Here is a 24,173-nt window from a genome sequence, read left to right as displayed (position 1 = left end):
ACAACAGTAGTAATAAAAGGATTGGAATGTACAAATGATGTGCAGGGCAATTGCTCACCACCCGCCGACCGACACCCAGCCAGTCCCCGAGCCACGAATCCCTGCCCCCCACTTCCCAGTTCCTAAACTAGATGGGATGTCACATGGTATGGAATACACTGTTGGCCAGTTTGGGTCAGGTGCCCTGGCTGGGCATGAGAAGCTGAAAAATCCTTGACTATAGTCTAACACTACTGAGCAACAACTGAAAACATCAGTGTTATCAACATTCTTCACATACTGAAGTCAAAACACAGCACTGTACCAGCTACTAGGAAGACAGTTAACTCTACCCCAGCTGAAACCAGGACAGTGGGCACCTGGCATCCAGCCAGGGTCAACCCACCACACACTTACACTACTCAAGAAAGGATGAGGCCAATAGGAACAACGGACTGAGATGGAATTTGTACAGCAGATTCATTCATTTATACTCAGCTCTTTGGCTTCACGTGGCAGCACTTCAATCCTAGAGAGCAGAGCATCCCTACAATCCAAAACGATCAAAAAATGCATTATACAAAACTCTCATGTGCAAAGATGAAACACAAAACGAAGTACAAAAGATTACGAAGAAAGTATCATGGTATATTACTACCACCGACCACACTAAAGGAAGTTTGTAAATGAAAAGCTGGTGAATTACTGCAGGAGTAATTAAAACAGACAATATTTGACTGGTAGTGTCGAACAGGAAATTTCATTAGCTCCAGAAGAAGCTACAATGAAATAGTGCATTTACTGGGACCTATGGGAGGACATTAAAGTATTCCAACAGTGAGTTATTAAAATGTTGCCTTAAACCGTATTTTTTTTAGGAAATTTCATTTGTAATTGACTAGAAAAAATCTTAATTGATCAATAGTTTCTTCTTCAATCAACCTCAGTATTAAACAAGGCTTTCCAAAAACAAGAAGAAAAAAAGGACACCCACTAAGAGAAACCACACACACAAAGTAAAAAACAACAGAAGTGACAAACCCACCTAAAAGCCTGAATTTTAAAAACATTCTTTCAGAAGCACTTAGTCTAACCAACCTCAAATACCAAAACCAAGATAACAAGATTCATCTTTGACTAGAAGCTGCAACACTTCACATAGAAAAGAAGGGCTTGTTTTATTTTTATAGGAGGCTAATAGGGAGGAGGCTCAAATATACTGCATTACTGTCATCCTCACTATGGAGTTGGTTACACATGGCTCTCTGCAGTGTTTACCAGTCACATCTGCTCTCCAGGGTTAAGAAGTCAGGCAAGATATGGGGAGAATGTGGAAAGAAGAATTCCATTAAGCATTTTATTTTCTGAATTACATGTTTTTTCTTTGTTGCATTTTAAACACTCCAAAATTCAGCATAGCAAACAAACAAGAGAATCTTTACAGTCATGTAAGATTAAATTGCCCAAAAGAAAGGACTTTCACAACATCCTTAGTTAGTCCTCTTCAGATTTTCCATTCAGGTAATACATGATACAAAATTAAAGAGGAACTGCAAACTTCTATAACCAAGGATATAATATTCCTTTTTTTTTTTTTTTTTTACACAGATGTCTGGAGTATTTGATTTCATAACCAAGTATGGTACCATTACCAGGAGTCTTCTGTTACCAGAAAGCTTCAGATATGGAACCACAAGAAGCAACAAGTTCTTCTAGTCTGACGTACAGTGACTGAATAAGGAATTCTTGAAAAATTGTTTATTTCAATATGGTTGATTAAAATCAGCTCTGAGAGATGCTTTAGAGTTTGATTTTTCTTTTAAAGCCAAGAGCTTCTTAAAAAGTAATCACTACCTCCAAATTCAGCCCATTTACTAATATTATCAAGCCCCTAGAAATGAATGCCCTGGTATTTCAATGCACACAGAAGCTGTCACACATTATATGTGATACTTAACTGCTTATAGCCAAGCTCCTATGCTGCAAATCAAGATTATGAGTATATATTCGCTCTGAGTAATCAATTCTAACCAACTGGCTTTATTACAGCATTTACAAAGCTAGTCATTAGTTAATTAATAATAATTTTGCTGCTAAAAAAGAATCATTAAAACAGTATTGGAGGATGCATTACAAATAATTTACACCACAAACATTCTAAGTACAGAATGCTAAAGCAATAGTTTACAGTATTTGCAATACTACCACAAAATGATTTAAAAAATATTTTAGCTTAAATAATGGAAGAGATATAACCCTCACCACAAAGCACATAAACAGATAGTTAGGTGCTAACTACAACTGGTTTTAAGAATAACAGTTCTTCAAATCCAAACTTTTCTTCAGCACTTTGGATTTAACAGTTTGCTACCTCTGTCTGTCAGAGACTAAAACCCAATTCATTTTAATGAATGAGTCAATTTTTTTTTCCTGAACAGAGATACTTGTACTTTCTAAAAGACTTTTTTTCTGCAAGTCAGGTTGTAAAATACTATGTAGTTGTTCTGGCTAAAGTTCCTTTTCTTCATCTGAATCTATTTTCTGAGTACTGCTAAGCAATACCAAGCACCCCATTCCTCCAAATTGCCATTTCTTTCACTGTTCAACATGTAACTCCACACCACTGCCCACCTAAAGCAAATCACCCATTCTCCAACCTAAAACTGACACAGCTGTTACAAAAATCTTGCTGTCTACTGCCAACACACTTCCCACAGCAAGAAAACTCATCACAAGCACTATCACTTTCCCACCATTTACTTCAGAAAACTATTCACGCTCCCTCTAAATCTAGCACTTGAGTTTACTCTGTTGGGAGTTTCTGACAATCTGCAAAACAGTTCTCCCACTATGACCAATTCTGAACAGTCAATATGTGAAAATTGTAGTGAAAATAGTCCACTCCACAGAGATTTGTAGATGCTGAATAAATGTATGCAAATATCCTGCTGCAGTGCAGTGCAAGCTGAAGTTTCATGATCACTCTGCACTGATCTAAGTGTGTCCTGCTCCTCAACAGGGTAAGAGCACCCACCCACCCTCAGCTTCCAGACACGTGTCCCTGTCTGCCTCCCTGTGCCTGCTCTAGTGCTTGTCTAATACTGTGAGTGGGACTAGAAAACTGATCCAACTGAAAACTAATCACCTTTTTTGAGTGAGCCCATACTTCAGCTAGTTTAAAATGATCACCAAGTTGTTCCCTTCACCTTTTTACCAGCCAAGCCAGAGAACTAGAAGTCCTAAATGATTTGCATAGCCACAGAATATGGCTCTTGTTAGAGAGACTCTACTATAAGTATGAAGATCTGGCTGCAAGTAGGGTGGGCAGGTATAAAGGTAAAAATCAAAGAACTGAAGAAACACTGTTACTACTTAAGAGTGTTTAAGACAGTGAGTGGGAGAGCCAGAGTGAATTTTGTGTACTCATATAAAGAAAACAGGCCAAAAAAGCTTTAGAAAAAGAGATCAATGAAAACCTTCGTTCAAAAGAAATATAGTATTGTAACAGATCTAAGTGTGATCCATTTTGTGACCTGTGCTTCTCTTTTTCCATCTCTCCACTTTGCAGGATACAACACTCATTCCACCCCCACAAATAAATAAAAAAGAAAAATATCAGAGGACAAGTCACTGAGTGTATCTCAAGGTGGTGGTGAGAGAAATGCTGCCCCCCAGTGCTCCACACCACCTGCAGCAGCACAACCATTCCCCAGCGAACAGCAAGAGATGAGGTTGGACATTTGAACTGTAGCTTGCTACTGTAGAACTAACATACTTCAACCCTGCAAACCTCCAGCTACCAGCTGGAAAGCAATAAAAATACCTACAGATCATTTCACATATGCAGAAAATCCTTTCTAGATCTCTAAGCTGGAGATCAACCTCATCTTCAGGCTCACCAGAGATCACCTGGCTGTCCTGTCAGGCAGCAAATTGTGTAATGCTTCTCCAATGCGCTTCATGGTAAAGTTATGTACAGAAGCAGGGGAAAACAGTGGGGAAGGGGAAAGCGGCAGCACCCACAAGCAGGAGGTGGCTGGAGGAGGGCCTGCACATGAGACATTGCTCCTGTAACAACCGAAAGTAATGGTTTCCTGTACCCGAGGCTTTCTGTTGTCTCAGAGTGCTCTCCTTGCCTGAGCGTGGCTGAATTGAGTCCAGTCATCAGGCAAGGCAGGAATCTCAACTGGCAAGAAAAAAATGGCTTTCTAGTGTATCTATTTGCAATATAATTTTTTAACTCTACTGATTTGGGACTGTTTTTCATTTTACTCCTGAACTAGTAAGAAATGAACATCCTCTTTCACTTATAATAAAACCCTCCTTTTAAATAGTAGTGTCTGCAAAACAGTGTGCTCTCTGCCTGGTAATACACGATGCAACCAACAAAGCACAGCCAGCAATCATGTCTCTCCAGCCAAATTACAGGAAATGAAGTTTTAGCTCAAACTACTTATGAGCACCTCCTAAAGAATTAAAGGATCCAGAACTACAAGACAGGGGGACTCAAAGCGCTGTCAGCTTCACGTGGTAACTCAGGACACTAGACATCTCTCAAGTTCAGAGCCTCATAAGATTAAGCTCAAAATTTCTGCAAAAGCTATGTACCAGTTACCTGGGTTTTCTTTTTTTCTTTCTTTTTTTTTTTTTTTTTAACTTTTAGTACATACACCTTCATATCCTGCTGTCTTAATCACACAGAGAGTGGCAATGAACATGATGCATCTTGAGATTCAGCTCACCACTTGCCTATACAAATGGAATCACAAATGTCAGAATCCGGATCTTTCTGTGTGTATAACGCTTAAAGTTGTCCCCATTTCTTGTGACATCTTACACATGCATATTTACTGATTACAACCCAAAGAAGTTACAGCCACAAAGCAGTTTCATTTTGTTGACAGCGCCTGCCCATACGTAGTCAAAGCAACACGTAGTTCAGGCATACTGATGGATTTCACATTTAATACAAAGTTTAGTAAAGCAGCCTATGCTAAGCTTGAAAAACTTCTTCATCACTGACTCACAGAGATCTGGGTCTCTTGGTTTGTTGACTTACTAACTTGTAAAAAAATCCCTAGCCTTTTTCCTTACTGCTTTCCTGCAGAGTACCTTGGAATGGTGTGTGGGATATTGCACTTGAATGGAGAAATTGCTCAGTGGAGTCGCAGTCTATAAAGGGAAACTCATGAATGCTCCCTTGTTTCCCTCTCTTCATGCTTACTTTTGCAGAACATGACAAAACATGTTATCTTTAAAACCTTCTTTGCCCTCTGTCCAATTTGGCTGAAACTGATCTTTTGGTGATACATCAGCTACTCACATAAATTCTTTTTCAAAGGAAATCAGTCTAAAAAGAGTGAGGAAGGCTTTTTTTTTTAAAAAAAAAAAAAAGGAAGTACAGGTAACTTTTAAAATCAATAAACTCCACTGCATGTGCTGCTTCTCCTTGAGAGAATATGAAAGAAAGAGGAACAAGAGATGAATGATAGCTAGTTATATTTACTTTGGCACTACAGAGGTTACCAAGTTAACTGTTGTGGTGAGTCCAATGTAATATCATCTGTACAGCAGCCCTCTTAAAGGCTACAGAGACTGGATCATGAGTGACTACCCTTTGCTGCCAGAAATGTTCCAGGAGATGCATGAAAATCCAAACAGAAAAACCCAATACTTGTTATGAATAAAAAAAACCCCTTAACTCTTGAGTTTTCTCCCTCTGTTCATAAATTGAATATGTACATTGGAACAAAAACAGAAAAAGAAAACAAAAGTGAAGAAAAAGGCCAGATATTTTAAATTGGTCCTCCTATTAATAGCACTTCCTGTTTTCCATTTTGGCCACACTTGTTTCTCCAACTATTCTGCTTATCCAGTTGTAGGTTGTTGAGATTTTATCTTGCAGCTATTACACCTCAGAGGAAATGCTTGGATAGGCAATTTAGGTGTTTTTTCCCTATTTAATATGGGAAGGTTTTGTGGCTTTCAAAAACAAGTAAGACTATTTCCAGTCACAAAAAGATGCATCAAACCTGCAAAAAGAGTAGCTTCACAAAACAGCTGAGGTCGAACAGCTCCTTCATATGCGTTGAAGTATAGGAGAGCATTTCACATGTATGTTTATACAACATGCTCTTGAGATTACTTTGTTTTGAAGTACACTAAATTTGAGAGGCATCTCTGCCCATATACAGCTTACCCCATTGTCAGTCAAATTACCTTGCAAGTAATGCATTAACAACAGAAACACTTTTGTTATGTGCTGTGTCCAGTTCATCAAGGTCTCTCTTTAAGATGCAAGAAAAATGTCTCAGTGACATTAAGATGGTTACTTTTTACTACATTTACTATAATGTACTGTTCCCTCCTGTTCCCTTATACTTTTTCTTATTTCTTATACAATGGCCTTAGAGATCAGTTAGAAGGTAGAGCTTGCAGAGCTCAAGCTGTGAAATTCAAACTTTAGAGAGCAAGAGACCACTACCTACAGTCACAAGCTTCTCTGAGGCATTGTTCGCCTCAGCATGTGCTCTACTATCTGACTCAGATAAAGTGAGATGCATAAAATGATGCAACCACATGCTCATGTGCAGTGATTTTTTTTCTAGTCTGTGGTTCTTTAGCTCTGCAGAATTTCAGGAAATAAATACAAGAACAGTGGATAACTATGGCTCAAGTGGCAAATGTCACAGACTGGAGCAGCATACATGAGGTCAAATTCAGTCTGGTATGAAGTACACACTACAGAACTCACCTGAGGTCATAAAAGAAATTTAATTTCTTCTGCTAGGCCTGGATTTTTCTAGCCCATAGTCCTATACTCCAGCATGGAAAGATGAAACAGAAGCATCACCTTTTCTTCAGAGCAATACTTGGTGATACATTTTTTCCCCAGAACTCATTAAAATAGTACACATAAAAATAATTTCTTCTCTGGTTAGTTAATTTGACACAATTGGAACTATGTTAGGCAAGAAGCTGAAAAACAAAAACTCAACAGCTGATGAGCTTGGCATGACCAAAAAGTAGGTGGGAAACTGCAAAGACAGGACAAACAGAGCACTGGGCAAGTATGTCCACTTGGTAGAGAAAATGATCCACACTTCACAGACTACATCCACTAACAATGTTCATGGGAACAAATAAACACAGACTTTACCATCGTATCGGCTGGGAGAATCACATGCTTTCTGAGGGGTTGCCACTCGCAGGAATATCTGTTGCCTCCATGAATGCCGTCGAGTCCTTACAGGGCTATCCGCACCAATGGCCTGCTGGCTGTGTTTGGATTCGTAGTCGCTAAAATTGCAGAACACAGAGTGGCTTGTGAGTAGGTTACCTGAATCTGCTAGTAACAGTGACACAGTCTTCAGTGAATACAACACAAACCATCAGCTAAGGGGTGCAGTGTGCTGTGCATATGCTGGGTCAAGCTCTTAAGTGTTAGGTGGGTGAAGCTTGCTTTGTGGCAGCAGGCTTATACAAAGCTGCAAACATCACTCAGGGTCATCAAAACAGGCTGGCAGCTCTGTGCATTCTGCTTTCTTCAGTTTTAATTAATTTTCAGCTTGCTTTACAGCAGTGTATTAAACACAACACATTAAAGACACATACACCATAATGTATCTTTACCACTCTGCTATTTAAATGCCATCCACAAAATCTAGCGATTATTCATAGGAGACACAAAGAACTGCTGATGCTTTTTATCAGCACACATCAAGGAGCTTTATAAACACCAACTAAACTTCCAGCCTTCTGTGAACTGGGTATGTAATCTATTCCCTCACAACACAGACCTGGAGCAAAATTTTTAACCTTCATGTCCGCAAGTCACCATCTGAAATAAGCAATAAACTCGGGAACAGTGTCCAGGAACCTTGGATGTTACTCCTTTGATGCAATCCACAAACTACAGAGAGAGTTTTATTCAGAATATTAAATGAAATAGCGAACAGCAATGCTACTTTCCTGTTAAAAATCCCACTAATAACTCTCACCCATTACATCTTTAAACTATTCATTGCTTTATTCCAACCATTGGCTAAATGGTTGCATGAGTCTTTGTTGAAGTTGAAAGGGATAAATGAACTTCAAATAGCTCTGGCAGCAACTGGGAGGAGCATTTTATAGGCCATCCTCTCCTTCCAATGTGAGGACACTGACATTGCTTAGGGTGAACCATGTATGTTCTCTTAACTGAAAATGGCTAATACAGTCCCTTAGCAGGAATAATCACAGAAGTACATAGGTGGAAGTTGCATGACCATTACAACATCAAAATGGTTAAGTTCTGCAGTCTTAATGGGAGAAGAGTCTGGGATAGCTCCATCCTTTTGACAGCAATCACATGCAGAATACATGCAAGTGAACTGTTGAACAAATCAGGTTTTGCAAGTGTGAGAAGCATTTAAAATATTTCAGACAAAGCAACCTTTGAAATTACAGTTTTACCTCCAGGCTTTAAGAGAGAACCCTACCTTGTTGTGCTCCTAAAGTCAGAGGTGTTATTTTCATCTACAGGAGCCAGAAATTTTAAGAAATTTGGCACAGAAGAGGAAGAATGAAGCCTTCTCCTTAAGGCAGTACGGTAGGAGATGCTGAGAGTGCAGTTGGGAAAAGTATAGTTTAGAACAAAGAAGTATAAATCCACAGAATTAAAAATAACACATACTGCTAAGTTTCAAACAAAAAGCAGCTAAATCCCGAAGGCCTGAATATCAAGGAAACCAAAGTCAAAACTAAAACTGCTAACAAAGTGCTACTTTGAAATACACATTCGTTTGGGCAAACTAAAATGTTCCAATATAAATAAATGTACTTCCAAGTAAAGCTATTATTCTTTATATCTATATCCCAAGATTTTTAGTGCACGTTTCAAGTAAATTCCTTTAATCTAGTAGGAACTGACGCCAACTTTATCATTGCACATTTACTTAAATATCAGTTTCAAAGTTGCAATGATTGACTAAGTTTGGGGGAAAAGGTTAGGAGAAGCTGACACTGATAATCATTGTGCTGGCAAATGAAAAATAAGACTTTGGCAAAAAACATTTTGTAAAGCATTAACAGGATTTTATTCAGACAAGCTTGGAACTTTTAAGTTAAAAGCCGAGCCTTCTGACTGATCATTTAGGATTGTGGCTCTATTTATGCAACAGACAGGAGTACTAATCAAATTTCATCAACAGTCTTGTGGCCAACGTAATTCTGCTCTTTCTTTTAAAATAACAGGCCCCCAACATACTCAGAAGAAGGTTAATAGAAGGAAGTAAGAACAACTCAGATAATGAAAGTTTCTGCATGAAATGAAAACACAGAAAATTACTTGGCTGATGATACTGGAAGACCTTTTTCTCAGAAGAGTACACAAAAACATGTGAGTAGGAGAATTTAATCATGTGAAGCTAAGTTTAAGAAATAACTGCTTCTAACAAACCATAATGATATATCTGGATGGCATTTAGCACTGTCTCCTGAAGACATGAATGGGATGGGGGGGATACTCTGGGATAATCACTAGTATGAAGTGAAGCTATTTAGTAGCTGGTACTGAGCACAAAGAAGATAAGGCTGTAGCATGGTGTGCCCTGCAAACAGGTTTTGCTTACAATTGCATTGTGAATCCATCACAATTACACTGTAATTTCACTTACAGAATACAATCAACTTGGGCAGTTTGACTTTATTGTTTTAAACTCATTAACCCATTTGATATTCCTATCAATTTCAGTTTTCAGTCTTATTGCTTAAAGGTTCAATAAGGTATACCCTTAAATGACCACTGAAGGAGAAGTTGCTACTGTACGTGCAGAATCTACTTGGAAAAATCTACTTTTGAGAATTTAGCCTTCAGGATTAAAGTAAATCTTATTAAAATGAAGAGTAAAGAGGACATTGTAGCCTCACATTTCCTCCTCTGAGCTATACCATACTTCTGAGGTGAAGCTAAATTAAGAGAGATGCTAGTTAGTACTCAGCAAATACAGCTGAAGGAACTGGTGAAACAAGGTTCTCAGTTGAGTATTTTCTCAGGATCAGAAGAATCAGCACCTTGGTGAAACAGGAAACCTTCACCCAGGAGAACAAAATGAAACAATAAACAGCAACAGCAGTAAAAATTGCTTGCCAATGGCCAGTGACTGTTGACAGCGCTTCCAAGGACATTTGGTCTCATTAGCCTTTTGAGCTAAAACAAGCAGTTTTAGCTCAAGGGGTTAAGAAGTGGTTTCACGGTTAAGATTTTTAGGGAGCTACTTGTTTCAGGTTCTCAGAGAAACAATGGGTTGATGTCCTTTTCTCAATGTTCTCTATATGTATTTTTGTTCTAAGAAAGGAGGCACAGAAAAGTATAACTCGATATTGCTCAAAGTAACCAAGACAAATACACAAGCTTGTAGGTTGGGGTTTTTTGTTTGTTTGTTCTTGGTTTTTGGGGGAGTGGGGGGTGTTGGGTTTTTTGTTTGTTTGTGGGTTTTCCTTGTTTGTGGGGTTTTTGTATCAGGTCTCCACAGTCCTGCTATTTCTTGCCCCATTTAGTTAACTTAGTCAATTTGCCTTTAATGTCAGGCACAAAAGAATATTAACATGTTTCTGTGTTACCATGAACAAAGCAGAACAGAACTGAATGACTGAGGAGGGACAGAGTGAGCTGGATCACAGGTTCTTGGCAACTTATCCCTCGCACAATTTAAGCAGTGCTGCTGTCTGCTGCATAACAACAAGTTGCTTTGGAGCAACTGGCTCTAAAGAAAGTCATGTGTCCGTGTGTCTGAAAGAATTTCATTTATTAAAACAAAAAATTATGTAAGTAGCAGCTCTACACTCAGTAACGGAGCAGTTAAAGAGTTCCTCTCCCATAAAAATCTACCACCATCGGTTTATATTAAATTATTTTAATTATTTACACTATAGAGCTTCATATTAACATGCTAAAAAAACCCTACCCCAAACTACATACAGGCACTAGCTCACCTCTTTTGTGCAAAATGCCCACTTTGTTCTCCACTTGAATTATGCCTTAGATATTTAAAAAAGTTGGGCGAAGAGGCCGAGGGATTAAGACGAGCTAGAGTAGGAGAACGCGTAAGTTGACCAGAAGAACTTTTAGATTCGCCGACAGATGCATTCAAATCATACAGTGGGATTCCAACCAGAGCGATGGAGTTGAGGTGGCACAAAGAACAAAACACAGTAAGAGAGGAAAGGGTGGGGGGAAGTGAAATCCCTTCTCTAATCTTTGAAAGGAACCTGGCATATACAAATCAACCATTTCCTAGGTTTTTCACAGTTAATGCAGTAACTGTAAGAGGCTGAACATTTTAACCCAATCAGCAAAGTCCCAAATACAGACTTACAGGCTTCAGCAAGGCATTTCAGCATATGACTAAATTTAAACTCCCAAAAAACTGTCACTGACACACCCCTTTCTTCTCCCTCATATGTGCTTCCCCATGGTTTCTATGATAAAGTCAGGCATGTGATCAAGAGTTCTAATGGATGAGAAGTGAAATGCTACATGAAGATCCAAATTTATTTACACTTTGGACACAATTGAGGTAAGCTGTTCAAAAACACTCATAAAATGTACAAGACTTGTTACAAGTCTACCATTCCAGTGATTTTTAAGAACTTTTAAGTATACTTTTCTTCTAAATTTTCCATTACCCCTGGTTCTGTACATTTGCTATGAAAGGGAAGCAACAGTGATTACTTTTTGCTTTGAGTTATGTGAGGGAGCAGGCACTCAGGTCTTACTAAAAATTATATGATCAAACCCAAATAGAAATAACAAAGGAAGTGAAAAATATACTTAATTTCTAGCTGCATTCCTATAGTAAAATAAGAACTGACTGAACAAGCAGCTACAAGGATCAGGGCAACTCTCATGAAGACAACAGACCAACAACACATGTCCTAAACTGCACTACAAAAGCATTCTAGTATTTTAGAATTAAAAAGGTTCAAAGAAGGGACAAAAAGGCAACCCAGGTTATGTTTCCTTTCAAATACTATAATTCTCTTTTTTTCACTGTCATCACCTATTTCAGGCATTTTTTTTTTACTGCCCTGCCTCCTGCAGGGAAAAATGAGCTGGAACACATACAGAATTCCTACTAACTTGCGTAAATGAGCAGTTTTGGCAGTAAAACAGAAGCCTACAGACAGAAATGGTTCCATAGTAATTGGAAAAAGCCAGATAGAGGGAAGGAAGACAACTGCCATAAAGTTAAGAGACTTTAGAGATGTAGAAGCAGGCATTTGAAGGAGGATAGCTTAAAGAGTATTAGCATAAAGGCAAGCAGTAGCCTGTTTTTGAGAGTAAAATCTACACAGGCTCATTGAAAAGCTAGACAGGAGCCTCACCTCTATCAACAGTTAGGCAATTTATGTCAGTTTTGTGTGTTATTTTAAAGTCACACATGAATTCACCAACTAGTAAGGTTTTCAGCATCACAGATGCTACTGGATTTTTCTCTATAAACAGACAACAAGAAGTAGCATTTATTTATACTGCTTGCAGATCAAAACAATGAAAATTAATGAATATTGCTTGCAAAAATATAATCAAATCCCTTGGGAGCAATCCTATGTTGTGCTTACACTTAGTTTTGTGACATACTGTGGAACTACACATCTCATGTTTTTCTCTCCCCTGTGGAGCACACAGGGATAACAGTGTTTTTAAACAGAATACCTACAAACCTCCAAAGAGTGACACACTGCTGCGATACATTTCTTATCCATTAAGAGGACATACCTGGTATGCAATTATCATCCCCAAATATGCCCTCAACAAACGAAATCACAGCCTGCTTTTAATAAGTCTTACTTTCTTTTGTGAGGAGTCTCTGTGCTCACTGAGTGGTACCTCATAAGTTTCCTCTGAGGAATGGATGGCGATGTTTCAACAGGTACCAGTGATTCCTGGCTTTCTGTTGGCAAATGACTCAGTGTGTTTGCTCGCCTCCGAAAGCTTTGCTGAGGTAATGTAACAGACTGCTCAACAGGAGAATTATCTGCACTGCTGGAGAGATCACACACTGATCCACTGGTCTTGACAGTGTTTTCTGTAGGAAGAGTAGGAAGTCTGTCTTTCTCCTTTTCACACAATGGCAGTTCCTAGCAGTGCAAAAAAGAAGGTTATCAATACATAGGTTTAGAATCAATCTTTGAGGTTGCAGTCCCATGTCATTTTTCACATCCCACAGAGACCTGCTTCAAATTTGCACATTTTTATCATGATAGCTCAAAGAAAGTCTCTTTGATATTTTATGTCTTTGTTATTAATCATTTAGGTCAACAAATTACAGTCTCCATTTTACAGAGAAGAAATACTTTTGAGAGTAATTGTATATTTTACAGTATGTTGAATACAACTCAGAAGAAATGGGGTCAGAACAGAACAGATGGGTCAGGTTTGGGTAACAGTGAGAGCAATGAAAAGGGTGGCATTTCAGAGCACTGTATATTTAGCACCCCACCTAACAATATAATATTCCTCTTGTCTATCCTTAGATTCACTCAAAGGACTTTAATCCTATGACTAGATGCCCATTTCAGTCCAAAACCATGTATTTTTCTTCATTCCCCACCTTATGTGTTTCCTGCAGAGTTGGCCATTCTTTCAAAAACAGAAGCAGAAAGAGCAGACTCTTGATTACCTGAAGTCAGGAGTCCATAGGCAAATAGGCACTAGAGCAGAATCAATAGCTGTATGCAAGTCTGCAGAATGCTAGGTTGCCTCCAGAGAAGACAACTGGCTGCTTCTATGCTGTTTCTTTATATTGTTTTATTCAAACTAAAAGCTTTCTAACCATACAAAGGGGGAAATTACTCCACTTCTTGTTTTAGTTTTATGTTTCTTACAAATGCAATCCTGCATTCACAGTATGTACTTTCAGGGCTAAAACCAACCAGATTAGTATCAGCAGCATGGTAATTATTGCATTTGTTTTGCTGCACATTGTTGCAAGATTCAGATGATGTCATATATTTTATTTCACATATATAGACTCACACAATAAGACATGTACATACAAAATATGTGCTTATATACAGTACAAGGCATTTGAAATTCAAATGGAGACCCCATTGCACTGCTCTTTTTCATAGCACGGGGAACAGAATGAAAGGCCTGAAAACAACTTTAAACTTCTGGAGAACAGAACCACAGATTTACTATGAGTCCCATCTTGTCAAAAAGTATGGAAATCTCAAGTGAAACTCTACAGATAGTAGCATCTTACACGTCACCATTGTATTGACATGTGACTGCTATTTCTTAGCCTGAATCTCTGTTATCAGGGTAAACTGGGAAATTACTTTGTTCAAGTTGTCCCTCAGAGGACTCACACACATTCTAACATGTTACATATATGAAAATTGTTTGGGTAACCAACTTGAAAATTCTGAAAAACTTAAATATTGCTTTAAGCTGGGAAAGGGGGGGGGAATGAAAGGCAGTTGCTGATCCAAGACGCTGCCTGCAATGAATGCAGCTCCATCACCCTCAGAGGGACTGGGCACAGGAATAAAGACACACCCTATGGATCAGCAAGCAGCAACAGGACTCTTACAGGTCAGAAGAAAAGGACATACCTACTCTCCCTACTCTGTGATACTGTTTTTATCATACTGTTTGGCTGTTCTGGGCTTTATTTCTTTTCACACACAATCAGTTAGCTTGTCTACTCCCCCAAAATAATCAAAACAAAATGCAAGATGTTAGAACAGAACAGTTATATGAGCGGTTGGTAACTGCATTTTACATCTGACTAGTTTTTCAGGGAATATTATCTGAAGTTTCTAAATAGGTACATTCACCCCAGGCTTTACTTACTTTACTTGGGCTGCTTAAGGTACTGGACATGGAGCTGTCCAAATCCACAGCACCAGAACTGTCCAGTGGACCTCTGGCTTTACTGCCCTGTAGAGATAAAGCACACCAGCAGTTAAGATTATGATATATGGGGCACAGCAAAAAGAGATCTGTCTAGCATAGTCAGAATCTGTAATTTTCAAAGACAGCATGAAAGTTAATTTCCTGAAATGCCTAAGAATAGCCTTTGCCCCCGTGAGAAACAGAGGCTTCATTCAGGACAGTCACTGACATTTTAAAGGATCCTGTGGAGTTAAGGAATTCTCATGGGCAATGATGTGGTTTCCATGGTATGTACATAATCACATATTACACGCATGTACTACAACTACTATTAAAGTACCTTCTGTATTCCAAATAGGAAATTTTCACACTAGGTACTTCTTACCAGGATACAAAGAAACTAAAAGGCCGTCTATTACAAAGGACTCAAACCATATAAATTTAATAAACAGCAAAACATAATTTCCAATATTATCATTTCAATGACCACAAATCAGAAAGCATAAATATTTTTGTATAATCTGTTCAACAATATTTTTGTATAATTTATTTGACTAATGTTTTTATGTAACCAAGAGAAATATCAAGAAACCTACTGATGGTTCTTACGTGCTAACACAACTATGGAACTTTTATCTTCCTAACCTCAAATGGTATCTTTTTTTATGTTTTGAAGTTAAGGCTTATGTTCTCTTTGAACTGTTACTCCAGGTACAAAATGTCATCATCATTCACAGTAGTGGCTATTCTCTCCTTGAAGCTCAGACAAAATGTTTTGCCTCACATCTGATCAAAATCAAGAATTTCCATCAAAACAGCCATGACAGTGAAAATGCAACCAATATACAGCTCTGCTCATGTGAAGACAGCTCATGCCAGTCAGGACAAACTAGCAAAAATTAGAACAGTAACTACTATAGTTAGTGTAACAACACTAACATTATGTTTCACATCCAGGACACACCCACAGCAGGATTTTATTGGGAGTGAACTCTAGAAATGCTTGGCTGGGAAGTAATGAGCAGAGACATTCAACTAAAAATCTTGCCTATATGCGTAATTATAACAGGGAGAACACGCTTTTGCCATAATTTGTTTCATGGGAACAGGTTAGATACAATGTCTGAAAGAAGCTTTAAAAGCCTCGTTTTGTCACTACAAGTTGCATGTCTATGAGCCAATAAACTGTACTAGATCTTGCTTCAATTTAACTGTTTGCTGATGAGAAATGAGAATGCCGAATTTTTGTTTCTTAATATTTGTTGTTTGGCATTCTGTCACAACTCTCTTTTTTAAAAAGGGAGAAGGTCTGATTTTTTTAATCCTTTGTCAAGCACAAGCCTTCCCAAGTCTCCTATTATTTTCCTCAGACTTTTTCTATGAGGTGCAAACAAGAATATTTGAATGAGAAGACACTCCGTAAGTTTAAGTAGTGCTTAAACTTGACCACTTTCTTAACCACTGCTGTGTACTTTCAGCAGATACTTTCAGCCATCTGTTCATGGTAAACATTTTCTTGGGGATCACTATCACATAGGAGTTCACGTTTTTTCCACTAACAGGTATTGCCAGACACTGTTTACAAAGCATTTTACCTGATGTGATATTGCATAAATGAGTTCATATTCTTAGTGCCTTCTGAAGTTCTTTACACTCCTCGCCTTCAAATAACCTCTAGCATTTAAAAGTTCAGATGCCCCAGTCATCAGTTCTGTGTCACTTATAAATACTATCCCATTAGGAATGCTTAGTCAGTTCCCTAATCACTTCCTTCTACATAAAGAGAAGTGAACAATTACAATTATTTTTAAATTTTCTAAATCTGAAAGAGAAATAAAACAATTGTCACTTTTCATAAGTTCTCATGCTCAACTTCCTATTAATTTTTTGAAATGCCTATATACACTGTTTCTTATCTAGCAATTAGTTCACTTCTTCCAGGACTTGGTATTCTCTCTACCAAAGCCCTGTTTTGTTTTGTCTTCTTCTAACATGTACACTCAAATATTTTTGTCACTGTGCCTTGAATAACTACTTGGCTACAACCTGGAAGGATAACAAGTATGACTTTTCTATCATTCAAATAAATAAAACAATGAAATTATGTTCAGAGGCAATAAACATGAAGATACTTACACGTGATAAAATACTTTCAAATGATTCTGTCAGAGATCTTTTTGCTTTGTTCTTTAACATATCTAATCTGAATCTCGGAGCACTGCTGGGCACCTCGTTTACAGCATTCTCAGCTGGGGATTGTGAAGTCTGCAAGTGTTTAAAAACATCAATGTGAAATACTCAACAGCATGGAGCAGAATCTCAGTGAACAGTCTGAAGACTTCTGTAACTTGAATCAATACTTTCTCCTGGTGTTCTTGGCTTTTCATGCCTTTTTCTCTACTGATACTTATATTGAAGTTTAACAAACTATGCTAACATAAGACCAGGAAATCTCTTAAACAAAATGTGTTGACTGTAGTAGCATGCTTCAGAAGAATTGCCATTTTGATAGGGATTTATGGCTGTGTTGACAAATTTTCTTTAATGCCAAAGTACAACTGTACAAATTCTAAATGTTTAACAGATTAGAGATTTCTGATGGATTTACTTTTCTTCAGCCAAGAAATTAATCAAAATTGATGAAGCTCATAATTAACAAGAACTCTCAAGTGTCTCCATTATATTAAAATGGGGCTTTTTAAGGGCCAGGAAGATGTATAACAATCTAACTCTTCTAAGTATTTTACCAGTAGAAACACTTCCACCTTAAAGCTAACAGTCTATTGAGAGTTTTGGTTTTTAAATAAGTATTTCAGTCCATTTCTAGTGCTCGTAAAGACTAGTGTAGCAAATACAAAAATGACACTATGATGCAAATATTACCATCCAAACCTAACACCTGCAGTAGAAACCAGAGCACAGTTTTGAGTGTTATTTTTGGGGGTTCATCTTGAGACTGCCAGGCACCGTAGCCCTCTCTACCTGGCCCTAATTTCAGAGATCTGAATGCTTGATCTATGTAACTATTAGTATGTGGGCAGCTGAACAGCATGCCATCATCACCACCAAATAGTCCTGTCTAGATAAAAATTTTAAAGCATCCCATTTCCAGTACGACAAAGTTACAGGCTTCTGTATTTTCTTTTTACCTTCGCTCATCTTATCCTCAAAGGGCAAATCAGATGCTGCCTGCTATTATGTTCTTATGAAAAGACGCTTATTTTGAAGGTCATTTTTGTTAAATAAGATCCATGTACTAGTACCATATTTCATTTTTTATCTCCCCTGATTTATATATTAAAAAAAAAAAAGTGATGAAAAGCGTGACAGTGAATACCTATGTAGAAAAGAAGGGAAGAGGGACATCAGGGTGTCATGGGTTAATGATTGCTGAGACAAATACCCTGCCAGAGTACATGTTCAAAGGTATCTGCTATTACACAGCTCTGGAGATAAATTATCAGAGTAAATACAAAATGTTATGCTACGACAAATGATGGACTGAAGGCAAGTCAACTCTGTTCTTAGAGCATTGGCATCTTTACAAGGATCAGATTAACCAATTTTTGTTCCAGGAACTGAGCAAACAGACTGCAGCAGGCCCTATGAATTTTCAAATCACACTGAAGGCATACTAAGATACTATCTTGCTTTGTATATCCCTATTTCCAAGCCATTTGTGACTGATAACTATTTGATAATCAGCTGGCATTAAACCAAATAAAAATATTTCAGGTATGATGATAGAGAACCTCAGGCAATGTTTCTTCCTGTCATGCCATAACTACAGTGCTTTTTTCTTAAAAACATATTTCTGGTGAGATGCCCAAGACAAGAAATCAGAGCATGAAATATGCAAAGTTCTCTTCCTGCTTTCTCAGGGAGGTCAATAATTAGCCAGTAAGCCATAAAAGGAGAAAAGATTAACAAAGTGAACAAATAGTAAATGAAGACTTGCTGCTACTTCCCCAATTTCTTCAGGGATCTAATTAGTCTCCATATATTAATTTGCTAGTTTATATCACAAACAGCCAACAGTAGTCATCATGATGGGTGGGACAGCCAGGATTTTTAAAAGGGTCAAATAATTGGAACTGAAGGTTTCCGGAGAATGGGTGCTGATCCTTCCTCTTTTGAATACAGACCTCCTTGAGGTGTCTTAAGTTACTTAGTCACAAACCAAGGCAACCAAAATCATTAATCCCTTTTGAAAAACCTTAACTGTGCTGTATAAACAGCCAGTTAAACAGCACTGATGCAACCTGATAAAGAATGAAAAGTAGCTCAGCTCTTTGGAAATGGACGACAGTCTCTGCTGCTGTTTCTGCAGCAATCCTCCTCATCTGCTCCTTGAGGCCACTTCAAATGGTGGTTTGCACATAAGAAATAAGTTCCAGCTGTTGAGTAAATGTAATAGTCTTTATCAAGGATCAAATCCAATGTGTTGTCAGGACACTGACTCACAGAGACAGCGGGATAGCAAATGCCACAGATGGGCTGAGAGCAATTACAAATTCATTATATATTCTCTCACATACATTGCATTTTCATTGCAGTGAGAAGAAAGAAATAACCAAATTAGTGGTCTACCTTATTTGCATCTCTTTCTCCAAAGCCTGAAATCAGACTGTACCGGGTACCTCAAAATCTGAGATATGCCTGTTCTGGCACATGACAATAGCCTATGAATCACAAGCAAAACCAGTGTTCACCACTGCCTGCAGTCTGAAGTTCCAAAACGCCAGTGATGGAAATTTGCCTTTGGAAAGGTATAAAAATGGAATGGAAGACTTTTTTCCTGGCTCCTCCTTACATGAACTAAAATTGAATGATTACTTACCTGTTTTGCTTCCCCAACATGAACATGGTCCTTCTGTTTTTCTTCATACATGTTTCTCAGAACAGAGATAACCAACTCATTCTCTTTTTGATCATTTCTTGGTCTTAATTTCTTTAATTGAAAACACCACAAGCACAGTAATTATACATTTGTATTACAGTTAGCAAACATTTACTCTTTTCACTTTGTCATTGTCAATACATCCTTAGTGTAAGAACAAGTTCAACTTGGTTAATGCTACTACTCCAGTCCACCAGAGGACACTAGTGTCCCAGGTAAAGCAGCAACACAGCCAGAGAAACACTTGACCTCACTTCATACACGACAGAATTTAGATCAAAGATAAAGGACAACTGTAGAGGTATCAAATTGCCACAAGCAAATAAAGACTTTAAAAAATATTTTTGCCAATTTGCTTTTGATGTAAAGAAAACCAAAACACTGTCGTTCTGAGTTTGTAGCACACGTGAAGTATTGTCTTGCAGTTATGATGCACAACCTCTCGCCTAGAAATCCTTCTCATTGGGCATTCCCAATGAGAATCAGAAATGACATAGGTATCTTAAAAATTAGTGCACAAGGTGAACACATTTCTCTCTGCTGCATTCTATTTAGATCTGAATTATTGTACGAGAAAATGTTTTTAAAACTATCATAGAATTTAATCCCAGAAACCTAACTTTTGAAAAGCATATGCTGTTTTAAGCCTATTGATGTAATGCAGAGGATACAGTACGAATTAGCTAATGCCAGGGTAGCACATCAGATCAATAAAAATATCCTTAGAAAGACAGTTATCTAAAAATGCAAATCACAGTTACAACATATGGAGCTGTAAGAATGCAACAACTAAAATTTTAGGCAGTTCAACTCAAAAAAATCAGCTGAAAGATAGGCAGGAGAGATGTACTTTACCCTTGGTTTTATAAAGTTAATCGTTTGCAGACGCTCACCAGAAGCAATTATGAGTTTCCTGTGACTACTAGAAGCTTTAGACCATTAAAATGAGTGCAGAATACTAAAAGGCAACAGTGCCAGCTAGCTGCTGTATACTAAGCAATTACTTAGCTCGTGGAATTGCTCCCACAGAGTAATTTCCAAATTTGGTACTGGATGATAAACTGCCACATGGAAACACACCAAGAGACTGAAATGACTCAAGAGAGGAAGTAAGTATTATTTTTATAAAAGTCTGAAATTTCCTTATCTTCAACAGTGTGCCAAGCCCAATGACGTTTCCTTCAATGTTCATCATCTGTCTTAAATCCAGCTATGCTTTCCTCTGTGCTTAAATGGATTTCATTCAGAAGATAGAAAGTTAAACATTTTTAGTTAGTTTAACAAGTATTAAGATCTAGGATAAATTTTAGGCAGGAACTTCTCTGATCTGGGAACGTTACAGTAATTTGTTTTGGTCAAAGTAACAGTTGAGTATTCTCACAGTACAAGTTACTGCCTTCACCCATAGAAAAATGTGTGCTGTTTTAGTCAGTGAGAAGTCAACATTTTCATGGAAAACAACTAGTATTAAGGGAAGAAAAATTAGTCAAATAAGCCATTTTCATCATAAGACAAGTTTTTAACAGCTCTAGAAAAATGATTATATTGAAATTAAAGCACAAGGTGATAAACAGTCTATTAAATAAAGATAATAATTCGCAAAAAAATGAAAATAACTTCGGTGCTTCACACTGATGTTAGGAAAAAACATCCATTGCTTTAAAATCCTGAAGGAAACAAAGAGCTTACCTTAACCTCTTCAAAAACAGAGGCCTGCTCCTGGTTATTTAGTGTTGTTAGATGCTTTTGTAGTTCTAGTTTAGTCTTAGAAGGGTGTAACCCTACCAAGAGGAACAAAAAAGAACAAATCACAGGGTCAAATTTGTCAGAATTAATCGATCACAAAAATATGCACACAATTTAAGCCAAAGCTGATCAGTTATTTGAGCTGACCCATTGCACTGATTTCATAACAGGCCATTGGAAAGAACTCTAGGTTAATTTAAAGCTACTGCTGAACTCATGTCTTTAAAATGAGGGACACGAACTCTGCAACAAGGAGATTTACTGAGCACAGGCCAGGATTATATATACTCTTAGCTGAAGATTCCATTATCACACAAGATAAAATAAACCCACGATCTACTGCATTTTAGCAAACTGCTTTGTTTGTGTTTTATGCAGTACTGCTTGGATTTTGCCTGTGGTATAAATATAATTTCCACTGATTTTCTCCAATTTGTATGCCTTGGTCTTTTCTGAAAAAGAGTAAATTTATTGCATGTTAGTGAAGTTCTTGCTTTGCCTCTTGTTGAAAACATTTACTGACAGTCTAAAGCAGACTACCATCTCAGATTATTTTTTTCTGCTCTCATCCTGGATTAAATTCCTTTCCTCTATTTTCTGTGGAAAAAACAAACCCTCAAAAGAAACAGTAGTTTCTGATCATGGCATTTCTCCTTCAGAAGCAGATGATACGATTAACCAGATGGCATGATTAAAGGCATTAGGAATCATTTGCCTTCAAGAAATTTCTCAAAAATCATAGCTAGCTGAAGACCAAAATAGAGTGAAAAGTAGTTTTGGAAGTTCTCCAGTTTCATCAAATTAATACTAGATAGGTTTTAGTCCCACAAGCTACTGTCATGTGATCTGACAAGCTGCTGTTGCCCTTTATTCACCCCAGACATCACTTAAATGAACAAATCCTAACTGTGAAATTTGCTGAAATGCAAAGAGGGGTTTTTTTTTTGTCTTGAACTTGTTTTCTGGGCAACAACTACAATTCTAACTGCTACATTTTCTTGAAGGAGCATAGATCAACACCACAAACATGCATATTAAAAGCATACTGTTCAGTTCACGTTTAGTAGGGCAGCAGGTCATAGCTATTGCAGCATATATTCTTGAGAAGTTCCTTATCTACAATCCTCTGTGTTTATATGGCTAATAGAGCCAAGCTAGCTGCAATTCAGTTATGTTTAGACTCTTAATTAGTTTTCAAAAATTCAACTAAAATACAAGAAAGAAGCTTAACTTGACATTGCAGTCCTCTAAATAAAAAGACTGGCCTTCAACCCTTCATCCCAAGTCCGAAGCTCTTCTTAAGTATTCATTCCCTTAGAGTTTCACATGTAAGATTGTCCCCCAATAAAATTGTTAACAAAAATATTCGACCAGAAGGTTCTTCAAACCTCACCTTCTATCTTTTCACATAGTTTATGCAAGCTTTGCATAGGACATCCTTCACAGAGCTGGGACTGTGCCTTGGAAGTTTGTTGCACAGCAGCTACGGTGAAAGCCTGTTTCAATGTCATCATGATTTCATCAACCTGAAAAGAATAGAGTGAAAAAGAACAGAATTTCACTCCTCCACTGAGTTTCTGTTTTCCTTAAACACACACACAACAGTCTTTTACAATGATACTGCTTGTTTCGGAATGCGTTTATGATTAAAGAGAAAAGCTGTTCTCATGCCATTTGTGCACACAAACACACAAGCAAGACAAAACTCATCGTGAAGACATAGCTCTTCCAGGCCACCTAATTTTATTACTGTGGTCTAATAAAAGATACTGCCTCTATCTAGAAACCTTTTCTTGTCTGTGATAAAAAAGCTTACTGAAGTTGTGACGTACTGGCCTGACCTAGAGCACAAAAGTATAGTCCTGATTTTCTGAACAGGTACACTATGAAAAAACCCTCTTCCAAAAAAGAGGCATACGGTCTAACTTAGCCTGTGCAATGAAAGGAAGTTTTATTGGATTTTAAAGGGGATTTTAACTTCTGCCTTCAAAAGAAATTAAAAGTTCCTTTGCAGACTGCTATGTTAGTTACATTTTTAAATCATATTTCTGAGTGGAGCAGGATTTGAAGACATTCAGCAAACTATAGAGCATGGAGCAACAGAAGACTTTCAGGGCCTAATATTCTATTAGGCTTTTCTTTTCTTTCACTTACCAGTGCTTCATCTGTACACTGAAACACGTAGCAAACAAAGTGGAAGCCTCCATTTTCTGAAGACTCTCTGCAGATGAACCCAAAGTGATCCACATGTCTAATTCCCTAGCACAAAAACAACAGTAATGAACCAGTCATATTTACTTTCAATGTTTTGTACCTCTATTTTTTCCAGTGACAAAAGCATGAGAGGCCCAACAGATAGGTTGCATATCTCTGTTACAGCTACATTAAAGTCATCTGGCCATTAAAAATCTATTCTGTTACAGAACCTATTACTTCATGAATCTTTCAAATTTCACTTAAGTCAGAGGTTGTTTGTTGTTTTGTTTTGTTGGTTTTTTTTATAATGACTGAAATAAAACAGATCCATTGGAGTACGCTTACAGAGATGAATAAATACTGTTCAAGATGTATTTTACCCAAATTGGAAATAGCAGGGGAAAAAAGCTCATTCTGTTTTTCTTTTCTTTTGCTTAAGTTGTCAACAATTGCTTTACATTTGTAAGA

The 24,173-nt window shown here is 37.6% G+C and overlaps 1 protein-coding gene across 4 annotated transcripts in view; it reads right to left on the bottom strand.

The window, feature by feature from the left end:
• The window catches only part of TBC1D1 (TBC1 (tre-2/USP6, BUB2, cdc16) domain family, member 1), a 111,843-nt gene that overhangs the window by 32,331 nt on the left and 55,339 nt on the right, over positions 1 to 24,173 (bottom strand). For 2 of the 4 annotated variants that reach the window (XM_010574433.1, XM_010574434.1), the window contains 8 exons: positions 23,664 to 23,768; positions 22,903 to 23,035; positions 21,453 to 21,544; positions 19,704 to 19,814; positions 17,000 to 17,128; positions 14,822 to 14,908; positions 12,812 to 13,101; positions 7,139 to 7,278 (listed from right to left, as the gene is read on the bottom strand). In XM_010574433.1, coding sequence (XP_010572735.1) covers positions 7,139 to 7,278; positions 12,812 to 13,101; positions 14,822 to 14,908; positions 17,000 to 17,128; positions 19,704 to 19,814; positions 21,453 to 21,544; positions 22,903 to 23,035; positions 23,664 to 23,768 — 1,087 coding nt within the window. Of the gene's footprint in view, positions 1 to 7,138; positions 7,279 to 8,459; positions 8,580 to 10,953; positions 11,102 to 12,183; positions 12,198 to 12,811; positions 13,102 to 14,821; positions 14,909 to 16,999; positions 17,129 to 19,703; positions 19,815 to 21,452; positions 21,545 to 22,902; positions 23,036 to 23,663; positions 23,769 to 24,173 lie in introns of all 4 variants that reach the window. The other 2 variants (XM_010574435.1, XM_010574432.1) reach the window with 2 other exon arrangements.

Source organism: Haliaeetus leucocephalus, unplaced genomic scaffold, assembly GCF_000737465.1.
Source record: "Haliaeetus leucocephalus isolate CR32 unplaced genomic scaffold, Haliaeetus_leucocephalus-4.0 Scaffold439, whole genome shotgun sequence".
Lineage (NCBI taxonomy): Eukaryota > Metazoa > Chordata > Aves > Accipitriformes > Accipitridae > Haliaeetus > Haliaeetus leucocephalus.
The sequence above is the reverse complement of the archived record's forward strand: the minus strand, read 5'-3'. Positions and strand labels throughout refer to the sequence as shown.